Source organism: Octopus bimaculoides, chromosome 5, assembly GCF_046866305.1.
Source record: "Octopus bimaculoides isolate indiv1 chromosome 5, ASM4686630v1, whole genome shotgun sequence".
Taxonomy (NCBI): Eukaryota; Metazoa; Mollusca; class Cephalopoda; order Octopoda; family Octopodidae; genus Octopus; species Octopus bimaculoides.
In genome coordinates, this window is record NC_142932.1 from 116,370,345 (window position 1) to 116,384,721 (window position 14,377).

At 36.5% G+C, this 14,377-nt stretch overlaps 1 protein-coding gene across 2 annotated transcripts in view; it reads left to right on the forward strand.

Moving 5' to 3' along the window:
- The first annotated feature begins 3,191 nt into the window (after positions 1 to 3,191).
- LOC106877219 (bifunctional FAD diphosphatase/FAD synthase) overlaps positions 3,192 to 14,377 on the forward strand; it is a 73,593-nt gene continuing 62,407 nt past the window's right edge. For both annotated transcript variants that reach the window (XM_089353019.1, XM_089353021.1), the window contains exons 1-2: positions 3,192 to 3,641; positions 12,967 to 13,061. In XM_089353019.1, coding sequence (XP_089209145.1) covers positions 3,365 to 3,641; positions 12,967 to 13,061 — 372 coding nt within the window. In that variant the 5' untranslated portion in view covers positions 3,192 to 3,364. The remainder of the gene's footprint in view (positions 3,642 to 12,966; positions 13,062 to 14,377) is intronic.

Here is a 14,377-nt window from a genome sequence, read left to right on the forward strand (position 1 = left end):
CCCAGTGCAAAACTGGTACTTAATTCATCGACCCCGAAAGGATGAAAGGCTAAGTCGACCTCGGCGGAATTTGAACTCAGAACGTAACGGCAGACGAAATACCACTAAGCATTTCGCCCGGCGTGCTAACGTTTCTGCCAGCTCACCGCCTAAGATGTCTGACTTGCCTTATCTTACTCTTTGCACTCCCCCCTCTTGAACCATGAAAATATTTTCCACACAGTCTGCAGTATCCAGTCTTCACATACATAGGCAGGTGAACCTAAATATGCTAATTAACTCATAGCTAGGACCCTGACAGGTGCTTTTACTCTGGGTCAGAGTAGTTCTGGGGACAATAGTGGTTAAGAGGTGGTTCCAAACTCCTGAAAACCTTGAAACTCCTAAGCTAAGGTCCCACTACAGGATGTAATGTAATGTAATAATGTGGTTTTTTATACTTTTATCTTTCAAAATTAAGATAAAGTTCTTTTTTAATCTAAAATATATTCTCCTTCATTTTCTACAATGCTTTTCCATCTATGTGGTAGACTTGCAAGGCCCCTCTTCCAAAATTCACTTGTCCGCAACGAAAAATACTCCTAAAGTACTGTTTTGACCTCATCTACAGAATTCTTATTTTTTCCGTCCAAATAATTTTGAAGACTGCAAAATAAATGATAATCAGATGGGGCAATGTCCGACGAATATGGTGGGGCATTGTTTCCTATTCAAACTGCTCCAGCCTTTGGAATGTCATCCTCTCTGTATGTGACAAAGAATTATCCTGATGGAAGAACCAAATATGGTCATTTTTCTTCTAGCACTGACTTAAGTTGCTCACAGTAGATCTCCTTTGTTATCATTTGGTTTGGGTTTAAAAGTTCAAAGTGGACTAAATCTTTCATATCCCACCAAACAGATAACACCTTACATGGGTGAAAACTATGTTTAACCTGGGGTGCTAGTGTTTCTCCTTTCCCTACTCACTGTCTTCGGCACTTGCCATTTTTATAGAGGACCCATTTCTCATCATCAGTCACTACTTGGTCCAAAAAAAGGTTCATTTGTGGGACGTGCCAGCAAAGAAGAGTATACATTCACTCACTGTGCGCAATTTGACTCAGAAAGTTTGAGGAACCCATTGACCTAATTTGCTGACTTTTCTGACGGCATGCTGGGGTTGATGAATGGTTGAATGACCAAATCCAAGCTTCTCTACTAGTTCCTCAACACTTACAATGAGATTTTGTTCTACCAGGGTTTGCAGGATATCCTCATCGAGCTCTACAGATCTTCCAGGACAAGGCTTGTCTTCTAGGCTGCAGTTTCTGGCTCAGAATTTCTGGAACCACTTTTCACACTGGCTTGCACTTCTTGTTCGATCCCCATATACTGCATTAATATTCCTTGCACTTTCCGTAGTGTTGTTGCCTTTATTGAACTCATAAAGCAAAATATGCTGAATATGCTCTTTGTGAATTCCATTATAGCTTTAAAAAATAACTATTAAAATCGAACTGCACTCTTCAAAACTTGCGCTACGAATAAGTACAAGGTAAAATTACTACCTGTTTTCATAGCGAGTTGATGCAAATAGTTTATCCCGTCCCCCTCCGACTTTTAGTTCATGCAAGTGAAAAAACCGCATTATTTATGGGATGACACAATACTATAATTTTGTGACGTTAATATTGTGTTTCTAGAATCCGCCAAACATTTTGATTATATTCCTTACGTGTAAGCAAAGCATGGCTATTGTCTATTCAAATGTATCGAATGTTAATAGAAGAGGAATAAAATTATTAATTGCGAATACATGGAACAATTAGTTGAATGCAAAATTAAAGCTTTCTTCATCGCATTTGGCTTTGCAATCAAATTGATTTTCAGCACTTGGCGGTCAATCATTCACTGTACTTCATCGATCTAGTTATGCATGCAGCTGCCAACTATGTTCATGAGCTGTGGACGTGTGTTTAAACGAAGAACTAAAAGAGACATCAGTACACATTACACACATTTCTTATTTAATCGGGATTACGTGGCATTATACCTTTTTTAATGATGGATTTGAAGATATATTCAAAGACATTAGATATTATTATTATTTGCATTCAAAAAATTATAAAACTAACACTTTTCATCCATGTAAACGGCAATCTTTCGTTTCGAAAGATCGACCATGTAAACAACTCTAGTGTTTGAAGTAGTAAACATTAAGGATCTTTTTTAAAACGGGGGCCACCGCAAGTTGAACCCTTCCGCAGAGGAAGACTGATTTAGTCCCCGCTGTCAGTCGCACTCAGGCGAAGTCTACAGAGTATGGAGCGAAACGCTTGTGACACTGAGATACCTGTTGATGATATGGACAAGGGCACTGTCATGGTATTAGCTGTCAGAATTGAAAGTAGAACTGACAAGGAACGTTACTGCTGGTTTGAGTTGATTCTTTGGCTACTGACTAGCCGGAGCTATCTATCTGTCTGTCTGTCTGTCTATCTCTCTCTATATCTATCTATCTATCTATCTATCACTCGTTCACCTCTGTTTGTGTCCGTAGAATTTATCAAATTAGAAAATGCAAATTTAATATAAAAATATATTTTCTGAAATTGCAAATTATTTAAAATATAAAAAGATAATTTTCAACAGAGAGCATTTATCAAAATAGAAAACAAATGAAGTTTAAAAATAATAGGATCGACCACTCACGACTAGCTAGACAGGCAGACAGACAGATAGCTCGCTCCGGCCAGTCATGGTATTAGCTGTCAGTAGCCAAAGAATCAACTCAAACCAGCAGTAACGTTCCTTGTCAGTTCTACTTTCAATTCTGACAGCTAATACCATGACAGTGCCTAGACAAGTTTTCAATATTGCGATGGAGCCAGAAGAGCTTGCGGCGAAAGTAAAGAATACGTACACCCGGTGTTTAGAGTTAGGGCTAGGGCTAGGGTTTTTGCTACGCCAAAAATTGGGTGGTGTACGTATTCTTTACCTCCGTCGAGCTTGCAATACCTCTGAGTAGCTCCTGCAGTTTCTGCGTAGGGCAAAGCGTCTCCGATATTTATATCACCTAAACATATTCTTTCTCAATCATCATTCCGTCTTCTCATTCATTCATTCTTCCATTTCTCTTTATTTACTTCTTACTTCACTTTTTTAATTTCTTTTTTTTCAGAGCTCTAAAACACCAAGGGAGATAACTTACTCGCCGTTCTCTCATCTCCTTATCAACATTGTTTATTTACTTTGGAACTTTCACATTAATTTTTCGACCATTCTTTTATCAGATTTACTACACGGAATTCCCTTTATGAAACAGCTACAATGAACGATAAAATGCTCACGAAAGAAAGCATTTAAAACATTTCTAAATCAAATGACTCGATTCATGCTTTCACCTTTACATAAACCGTTAGGTCACATTTTCTTTCGCACCCCCTCAATTGCTGCCCTTCTTCCTGCCCCCACCACATTTATCAGTCGGTGCCTTAGTTTTCCTCAGCCGAATGCAAGATCCGGAACCGGCAGCATGGCATCGCCATCTGACACGTCTAAATGTGACGATCGCCCCGACACTGTCACAGATGTCTCGAGTTCTACAAGTGGTTTTTCTCCAATTAAACAGGAACCCACATATACAGCCGGAATAATAAGTACGTAAGATTTATACCATTTATCCACACTCGGTTCCATCTCATATTATTCATGTCACTTCTTTCTCTCTGACATCTCTTTATTCTTCATTTAGTCTTTCTTTGGAATGTCATTAATTTTTTGCAAATAATTGTCTTTCTTTGAATTATACATATGTATATTATATAATCATTATTTATATATTATCATTAATATACCCACTTTATCAGCTAATATATGAGCATCTGTTTTTTTTTGCCTATTAATACTTAGTGAGCAAATATATATATATATATTTATAATATATATAGGGATTTACTTTACGTAATGAGATAAAAAAATCAAGGGTGTGTATAATATAGCTGTAAGACCTTCTATTCATCAATGTTCTATATTATACACAGCCTTGGTTTTTTTTTTAATCTCATTACGAAAAGTAAATCCTTATATACACACGCTGATACATGACCTACGTTGGACCCCTTATTCGCATAATCACCGAACCTGGAGCTTAACTACAATCTATACATAGCACTTACTCAGCATTACCTGAAACCTCTGGGTCAACTCTTCGAAACGCTTAGATTTAGAATGGTGGCAGCTGATGAAGGAAATGTTCTCTATGTGGCCTGTGTGTTTTCTGTACTCTGTTTATCATTTTGTCCTCGTTTTTTCGCAACGTCCTGTACCCAGATATACATCTATATATACATGTAGATGTAGGTATGTACGTACATGTACGTATATATGCATATACTCACATATTATTTGTATATATATATCTAAAGCCAAACAAGTTTGGGATGTGACAATATGCTGTAAAGCTAAGCGCTTTATGGACGTGAAACTCAGGGTAATCCCATAGATCGGCCTTATGTAACTTTAACTATCTATCTGTCTCTCTACATACGCACACGCATAAGTACTTTCATATATATATATTTATGTATATATATTGAATATTTAGATACACATATACACGCAATTACACACACGTACAGATCTGAGACCAGGTGCTGAAAGTGAAACAATTGCATTATCGTAAAAAAGTCATTTAAGTGTGTTAAGAACACATGTTTATGTGAAATGTCAAAAAGTAACGTATTTCTGTGACATTGTAACTAAATACAACTGAACTTCATCTGATATGTGTGTGTGTGTGTGTGCGTGCGCATATATCGTTTTACAAAAACATAAACCCGGAGAAGAAGCACATTCTAAGAAGTAGAGCAGTCTATATTTTCCCCTGGGTTTCCCGTCCATAATGGGTTTAACTTTATGGCGTATCTTCAGACCGTCAAAACCTATTGGCCTATGACCTTTTTAAAATATGAAGTGGGTAGGTCTGGATCATATAGATACGCCATAAAGTTAAACAGTTTATGGACGGGAAACTCAGGGTAACCCCAAAAAGCGGCCCTCACCAGGATATATATCCAAAATATATATGCTAAGATCGACTGAAATGGATCAGTAATACTGTATGCTTCGATTAATATATTATTATGTCTTTTACTTGTTTTTCAGACATTAGACTGCGGTCATACTGATACACCGGCTTAATGAAATTTAGTCGAACGAATCGACCCCAGTACTTATTTTTTTTAAAGCCTGGTACTTATTCTATCAGTCTATTTGACCAAACCGCTAGGTTACGGGGACATAAATACACCATCACCGGTTATCAAGCGGTGTTGAGGGACAAACACACACACACACAATAATACACGCATATATAAACGATGGGTTTCTTTCAGTTTCTATCTATCAAATCCACAAACAAGGCTTTGGTTGACCCGAAGCGGTTAATGTTAACAAGTACTTGTAAACATTAACCCCCGAAGCTATAGTAGACGACACTTGTCCAAGGTGCCAGGCAGTGGGACTGAACCCGGAATCATGTAGTTGGGAAGCAAGCTTCTTACCACGCAGTCACCCCTACTAATAAATATGAGTGCTTATTTTTTCGGACTTTAGATTCTGAGACGACTATATATACGCATGTGTGTATTTATAGGTACATATGTATATGTACACATACACACGCACAGAAACCGATATAAGATGCATGCAAAATAATGAAGCATTTATTAATTTCTTAATTGGTAAAGAGCTAATTATGTTAATGTTTGCAAGAGTCCCATCTACAACTATGAATCATCTTTAAAGTAAACAAGTTTTACTTTGTGTATCGTTTCCTAACACATGTTGGACTTTGAATTTTGAACATATCTGTCCGTCTCTCTTCTTGGTTCTAGATCTCATCATAACAGAAATAAAAATACAATAAATAGCACGGAACTAAATATCCTTAGATATGTTATTTTTTGTAACAGATATATTTTAAGATAGGCGTAGGAGTGGCTGTGTGTTAAGTAGCTTACTTACCAACCACATGGTTCCGGAGTCATTCCCACTGCGTGGCACTTTGGGCAAGTGTCTTCTACTATAGCCTCGGGCCGACCGAAGCCTTGTGAGTGGATTTGGTAGATGGAAACTGAAAGAAGCCCGTCGTATATATGTATATGTATGTGTGTGTATATGTTTGTCCTCCCAACATCGCTTGACAACCGATGCTGGTGTGTTTACGTCCTCGTAACTTAGCGGTTCGGCAAAAACAGACCGATAGAATAAGTACTAGGCTTACAAAAAATAAGTCCTGGGGTCGATTTGCTCGACTAAGAGTAAGATAGACTCTATCTTCGTTATTTGATAATTTAATTTAAACGAGCAACGCCTTCTCTTATACTTCCATGAAAGAGGTTTCAGGCACTGCTTAAATACAGAAGCCCCCGTGAGGTTAGGGTTAGTTTTTAGGGACCTCCGTATTTAAGTAGTACTGAGGTTTCACTTGTACTGACGCTTTTGTATGTCAGTGTGTATTTGCTACCCGCTACTGCTTGGCAACGACAACCGGTGTTGGTTTGTTTACGTCCCCGCAACTTAGCGGGCTGGCGATCCCCCTTTATTACCTATTTATTTTTATCCATCTATTTATTTATTTATTTTACAGAAACACCCGTTTTCGAGTACCAAGATTGCAAATCTAAAAAAAAAAAAAAAAAAAACTGGCAAAAATCGGCATTTCAAAATGTTCACTTTATTTTAACTTCTCGCCTGACAAATTGCTATGGCCAAACGAAGTTCCTTTCCGAAAGTGGTATTTGGTTTATCGCCGACTTCTTACAACTTTTCTTGTTGCACTAAAACCTGGGCTCTGAGTGAGATCTTCCGGCCCGCTTCATTTTCTAAATTTTGCTCAGTATAGTTTTACAAGAGAGGCAACGGATTTGTTTGGCGAGGAGTCCAAGTTCCTGGCAATAACTTTTTATTTTAACTTTTTTTTTTAATATAATACCTCTTAATATAATAGTGCCAAAGATCCCAGCAATGCCATCGCGCTTCAGAACCAGTTACTGCAACAGCTTGGGATTCAGGGGCCCACAGCTTTTTAATATTCTCCCAAAGAGCCTGAGGAATCTGCACAAAGTAGATGTAGGAGTTTTTAAATCAAAGCTGGACCTCTTCCTATCGAGAGTCCCAGATGAACCTACATCGCGGCAGGAGGTGCAAATGAGGGTTGCTAAATCAAACTCCATTCTTCACCAAGTGCCACATATTGTAAGAGGCTCCCTGTAATAACAGTGTAGCAACACGGTGGTGCATCAGCATGGCCGCAGCTCTAAGCTGAAACTTTAAAAAAAAAAAAAGTATATATTTAAATTATGTTAGAAAAATGTTATAAAATCTTTTTGGTATATAAACATTGTATTTTGAGAACACGTTACAATGAAGTAGAGAAATTTGAAAAGACAACACGAAACCGGTTATTTCTCAAAATACAATGTTTATATACCAAAAAGATTTTATAACATTTTTCTGACATAATTTAAATATATACTTTAACCATGTAACACAAGCCTTCTGTAGTTTTTTCACTCTTATTATCTTATATATATATATATATATATATATATATATATAAATGTAAGTATGTACACACACACGTGTATATATATATATATATATATATATATATATATATATATATATATATATATATATATATATATATATATATATGTATGTACACACACACGTGTATATATATATATATATATATATGTATATATATATATATATATATATATATATATACACACATATATATATACACACACACACACACACACATACATATATATATATATATATAGATATATATATATATATATGTGTGTACATATTTTCATATATATGCATATATGGGTACAGGACGTCATAGAACGTAGTGTGTGAAGCGGGTGGGTATAGCATGGTTCATCCATGCATAATTTATCTGAAGCGTGTGAAACATTTCATTCAACTCTCGACAGAAGAACAGTTCATGCTCATGTGTGCTGAACAGTTATTTGAATGTTCAAATACAGATTGTATATATATATATATGAAAAACAGGGCTCAAAGAGGCCGATCGCTCATGTCCATTGTCCGACCTGTCGAGTTAGCAGTCACTGCTGTCTACCGATAGTTTGGCCTTTATACTAGCGATATCAATCGCGGATGCGCAGCAGTAAATGTATAAAGAGATAAGTTTCAAGATCTGTCTGTTCTACTACAGGTATGTACTAAGGTGTTTTAACTCTTAACAAACATATGTGTATATATATAAAAGAAGCTTAGGGGCAACTTGTAAGCATTCAGGTAATATGTCCTTTTTTAAAAAAAATTTTTGATTGGCACGTGTAACGTCATAATTATATAAGGTTTTTACTAATTTTTTCTTACACTCTAATAGGTCCGACTCTTAATATAAACTTTGTACTTTCTCTTTAATTTACTCGAACTTTCGATCGATAAAATTTTCTTAACTTATTTAGTATAACGCTTTTCAGTTTTTTGTTTCTTTTTACTTAGTGGCACAATGAAACTAATGTAAAAAAAAATTATAGAAGCACTTTACGAAAGAAGTTCTTTTTATAGTTAAAGCTTTTGCGAAATATAAAAACTATATTAATCGTATTTGTGTTAAACATAGTTATGAATAACAAGTTTTTGACGACGCTCAAGTTTTAGTATGGAATTTTTTAAACACTTAAATTATATATTTAAAATCTGTGGTACATCATGTGAGTACCTTTGGCTCAATGCATTTTGTACTACACGTTTTTAAAACTATTCTTCTGTGGTTTAATGCGATTTATGATGAATTTTCTAACACCTGCTGCTAGGAAAAGGGCCTCTCATGCTTCGTATAAAACCTTATTGAAGCGGTTTAAAGGCGGCGAACTGACAGACTGTTAGCCCGCTGGGCGAAATGCTTAGTGGTATTTCGCCTGTCGCTTCGTTCTGAGTTCAAATTCCGCCGAGATCGACTTTGCCTTTCGACCTTTCGAGGTCGATAAATTAAGTACCAGTTGCATGCTGCGGTCGATCTAATCGACTGGCCCCCCCTCCCCCAAAATTTCAGGCCTTGTGTCTACGCTATTTTTTGTTTAATTTTTGTGACGGGATGGGATGGGTGAGGACTCGGATAATTCACACGATCCCGTAACCTCACTTCGACACCCGGTCAAAAATGGAAAAAAAAAAAAAAAAAAAATAGTGTAATAGGTATTAAACAACATGTAGTAAACGAAAATGGAAAAAAAAAAAAATGCGCACTGGCGATTTTTTGCGGGGTGAAGGATGAACTCGGAAAAATGAGACCTTGACCTTTGAACTCCAGTGTTTGACCCGAGTTACTGGATCGTGTGAATTATCCGAGTCCGCACCCCGCCCATCCCGTCACAAAAATTAAACAAAAAATAGCGTACTAGCCTTGTAATTGGATTTTGTAGACAGAAACTGAAAGAAATCAATCGTATATATATCTATATATCTAAGTGTATGTGTGTCTTTGTTTCTGTGTTTCTCCCTCATCGATGCTTCACAACTGCTGTTCATTTATTTACATCCCCATAACTTACTGGTTTGACAAGAAACTGACAGAATAAGTACCAGGCTTGTCAAAATAAAAAAAAAGCACTAGGCACTGTCTCATATTTTTGTTTGCCCACTCAGTTGTATCTATCAATCTATCTGAGTGTGTGCGTGTATATATATATATATATATATATCGTTCGTTTAACGTCCGCTTTCCATGCTAGCAGACGTTAAACAAACGATATATATAATATATATATATATATATATATATATATATATTAATAAATTATAGAGTGGCAAAGAAAATTTTAGAAATTTTATTTACCACCAGTGGCCTAGCGAGAGTAAAAACAGTCAATAGACTATGTATTATTCATTAGAAATGCAGAGACGCCTATAATAGGACATCTACTCGCTAGAAATAGCAGCAAAAATACTACATACCACAAAAGTTAGGGATAATTTCGAAAGGAAATGAAAAATAAAAACTTTTACCAATCTATATTCTGTACCATGGTTTCAAGTCAATTATTATATATATATATATATAATATATTATATATAATATATTATATAATATATTATATATAATATATTATATATATATATATATAATACACACACACATGTATGTATATGTGCATATTCATATCTATTATATAAAAGTCAATGTCTTTATGTGTGTTCGTTTGTTACTTATACATTCAAAAACTACTGCACCGATCCTAATGAAATTTGGGACACAAAATTCAAGCCTCAGAAGGGTAATGCTGTGTGCTTCATACAATTTCACGGATCAAAATTACTGAATGTATCCTTATGATATTTGGAACTTAGATTCAATGCATAAGGGTGGGTATAATGCAGTATGTTTGGTTTGAATTTGAGATGGCTCAAAGGGAGCAGAACACCCATGAAAATTCATAAATTTTCCATGTTCATGAAATTTCAACCTCGGGTAATTGACACACATCAAGGCATATTCTCAAAGATTCCACTTCTCATGAGGATTCTAACATTACCTAATGGGGGCCTTATCTCCCAAATTTTAGTAATTTTTTATGATCCAAAACTATGGCAAAAGTACTGAATGGATCTTTATGAAATTTGGTAATTATATTCTATGGATAAGGGCCATAACTCTCATGAAAATTCATATATTTTTGCTGTTGATGAAATTTTAACCATAGATATTACACACAAATGAAGTAATATTTCTAAAATTTCATCTTCTTAGAAGTTAGAAAGACCCCTTCATGGGGACTTGACACCCACAATTTAGTTATTTTATCTAAGCAAAGACGAATACATTTGTACTCTTGGAAGCTGTAGGGTCACCCGAGCATAAAAGATGAGCGTTATTTGTAATTCAATGGTACAACAGTGTAACAGTTTGCTTTGAGATATACTTAGATTGTGATTTCTGCAATGTGGTGCATAAATTGTCAAGTAAATGAGAGGCATCTTTGCCTCCACTGATTCAATTGCAAAGTGTTGAGTAAAGTTATTTGGTTGCTGACCTCCTTTGAGTCTTTTTATTATCACTGGGTCACCCATAGTCCTCCGATGGTAACATTGATTTCAAGGCCTTCCCAGATGAGTGACTGGTTATTGAAAGACATTTATAGATTGTAAATTTATTCTATCCAGTTACCTATCGATATAGTGGTCATTTGCAAACTCCAGAGGTGACACTTTCATTTCCCTTTAGCCCTCACATCACACAGTTGTTAATATTTCAGTTGGGTCACGCCCTTCCAATTGCTATAGATCTGTAATGCATCTTATGGCTGTGCCTGTCACTTGTATGGTGAGGAATCCTACATTGGGGAGTAGTAACGACGAAGGTAAGGTAGCTGACTGCTTATTGTGATCATTCGTCTTTTGGTTTCCTGTAGCTTTGCTCTCTTTTACAAACCCAGTGAACATACATATATTTTCTATTTCAAAGAAATTTGAACAATACATACAAGACCCAACTTAAAAAGATTCTCAACAATTCAACTTCTCTGGTTGACATTAAGACACCCACCCCCAATAGGGGCCTTAACTCCCACATTTTAGAGCTCCATGATCTCCATTTTTCAGGAGGAAAATCCTTTTAACAGGTTCCATAAGACTGGAATTCTGGAATCTGCACATAAAGATCAGTAGTATGGGATACATGTGTCATGATTACAATTTTTTTACGGTGTGTAAAGCGGGAAAGAACCCTCATCTGCAATTTTGATGAAAATCGAATCATAGATATTCCAGTTCATTACAGAAAATACAAAAGAAAAGTCTAATTCTTCAACTGCATGTAACACAGGCAACGCCGGGTATCTCTGCTAGTATAAGAATATAAATCAACCCAGCGCTTGACTATTGGAAAAATAAAAGGCAAAATTAGCCAAGACAGAATTTGAACTCAGAACTTAAAATGCTCCAAATATCACTGGGTATTTTGTCCGATGCTGTCACGATTCTGTTATAAAAATTAATTGAACGTCACCCCCACACCCTAGAATGTATTATTTATTTTGTTTTATTAATCGTAATTGCGTGTAACAAAATTATAACATTTTTTTTTTTCCTTCATTTCTTTAGAATCAATAAAGTAAACTGACCGTGAATGATCTTGAAAGCATAAAAAAAGAAAAAGAAATACATGTAGTCATCATCATCATCATCATCATCGTCATCGTCATCATTTAACATCCATCTTCCATACTGGTATGAATTGAACAGTTTGGCAGGGTTTCTACAGTTCGATGTCCTTAAAGTCAATCACTTTACAGAGTAGTGGATACACACAGACGTGACAGAAGTAAATAGACACCCCCATAAAACATTGTTTTATGTTTATTCTAACTTGTAATGGTTTTATATTTTTTACTACCTCAATGCCATAGCAACTGCCCTCACACCATCTTGCCATCTTGTCCAGTTTTGGGCGTCTTCCCTTTTCAAGCTAACCCTCCCAATTTCCTCCTCCTGTCCCCTCCACATTTTCATTGGACTAAAATTCTTCAAGGCAGTGCTCCAGTACTTAATCTTTTTTTTTTTAAATCTGGTACTTATTCTGTCAGTCTCTTTGGCTGAACCACTAAGTTACAGGGATGTAAATACACCATCACCGGGTGTCAAGTGGTGTTTTGGAAGACAATCACATACACAATGACACACACATAGATCTTATGTATATTTTGATGGACGGTTTAAGTTTGGACACTTTAAAACAAGAAGTTTGTATCAGAGAACCAGGGGTGGTTTCCACTAGTTGGTATCAAAAAAGAAAACGGCCACATTGTGTACAGTTTCTCTCTCAAAGTAATTTAATTAAAAATTGTTTAAGTATTTATTTCTTCAAAAATTATGAGCTGGGGACTTCAAAAAGTCTTTTTCTTATATTTTGTTTTGTTTGTTGTTTTGCAGTTATTGGTGATGAAATCCTGAAAGGTCAAACTGCTGATACTAATTCACATTTCCTTACCAAGCAGCTATTTACTTTGGGTGTGAAAGTGAAAAAGGTACACATCATATGAAACTATTAACCCTTTTGTTATCGTATCTATTTTGAGATGCTCTGTGTTTCTTTCAATTAATTTTAAATATAACAAAGAATTCAGTAGATTAACTTAGTTATCATTAAGCTGGTGTTAGGAACATCAATTTTGACTAAGGTTTGGTGGAAGATTTTAATTCAAAACTTATGGAAACAAGACATTTGTACTACAGAGCCAGAAGCAGTTTTAGTCAGGTTGGTATCGAAAGGATTAAATTAATCATTTGTTAACCCTTTTGTTACTGCATCTATTTTGAGATGCTCTGTGCTTCTTTCAATTACTTTTAAATATATCAAAGAATTCAGTAGATTAACTTAGTTATCATTAAGCTGGTGTTAGAAACATCAATTTTGACTAAGGTTTGGTGAAAGATTTTAATTCAAAACTTATGGAAACAAGACATTTGTACTACAGAGCCAGAAGCAGTTTTAGTCAGGTTGGTATCGAAAGGATTAAATTAATCATTTGTTAACCCTTTTGTTACTGCATCTATTTTGAGATGCTCTGTGTTTCTTTCAATTACTTTTAAATCATCATCATCATCATCATCGTTTAACGTCCGCTTTCCATGCTAGCATGGGTTGGACGATTTGACTGAGGACTGGTGAAACCGGATGGCAACACCAGGCTCCAGTCTGATTTGGCAGAGTTTCTACAGCTGGATGCCCTTCCTAACGCCAACCACTCAGAGAGTGTAGTGGGTGCTTTTACGTGTCACCCGCACGAAAACGGCCACGCGCGAAATGGTGTCTTTTATGTGCCACCCGCACAAGCCAGTCCAGGGGCACTGGCAACGATCTCGCTCGAAAATCCTACAGGAGCCAGTCAGGCGGTACTGGCAACGGCCACGCTCAAAATGGTGCATCTCATGTGCCACCCGCACAAGAACCAGTCCAGGGGCACTGGCAACGATCTTACTTGGCTTGCCGGGTCTTCTCACGCACAGCACATTTCCAAAGGTCTCGGTCAGTAGTCATCGCCTCGGTGAGGCCCAATGTACGAAGGTCTTGCCTCACCACCTCAGCCCAGGTCTTCCTGGGCCTACCTCTTCCACGGGTTCCCTCAACTGTTAGGGTGTGGCACTTTTTCACGCAGCTATCCTCCTCCATTCTCACCACATGTCCATACCAGCGCAATCGTCTCTCTTGCACGCCACAACTGATGCTTCTAATGTTCAGCTTTTCTCTCAAGATACTTACACTCTGACGGGTATTCACATTGACATTACACATCCAACGGAGCATACTGGCTTCATTCCTTGCGAGCTTACGTATGTCCTC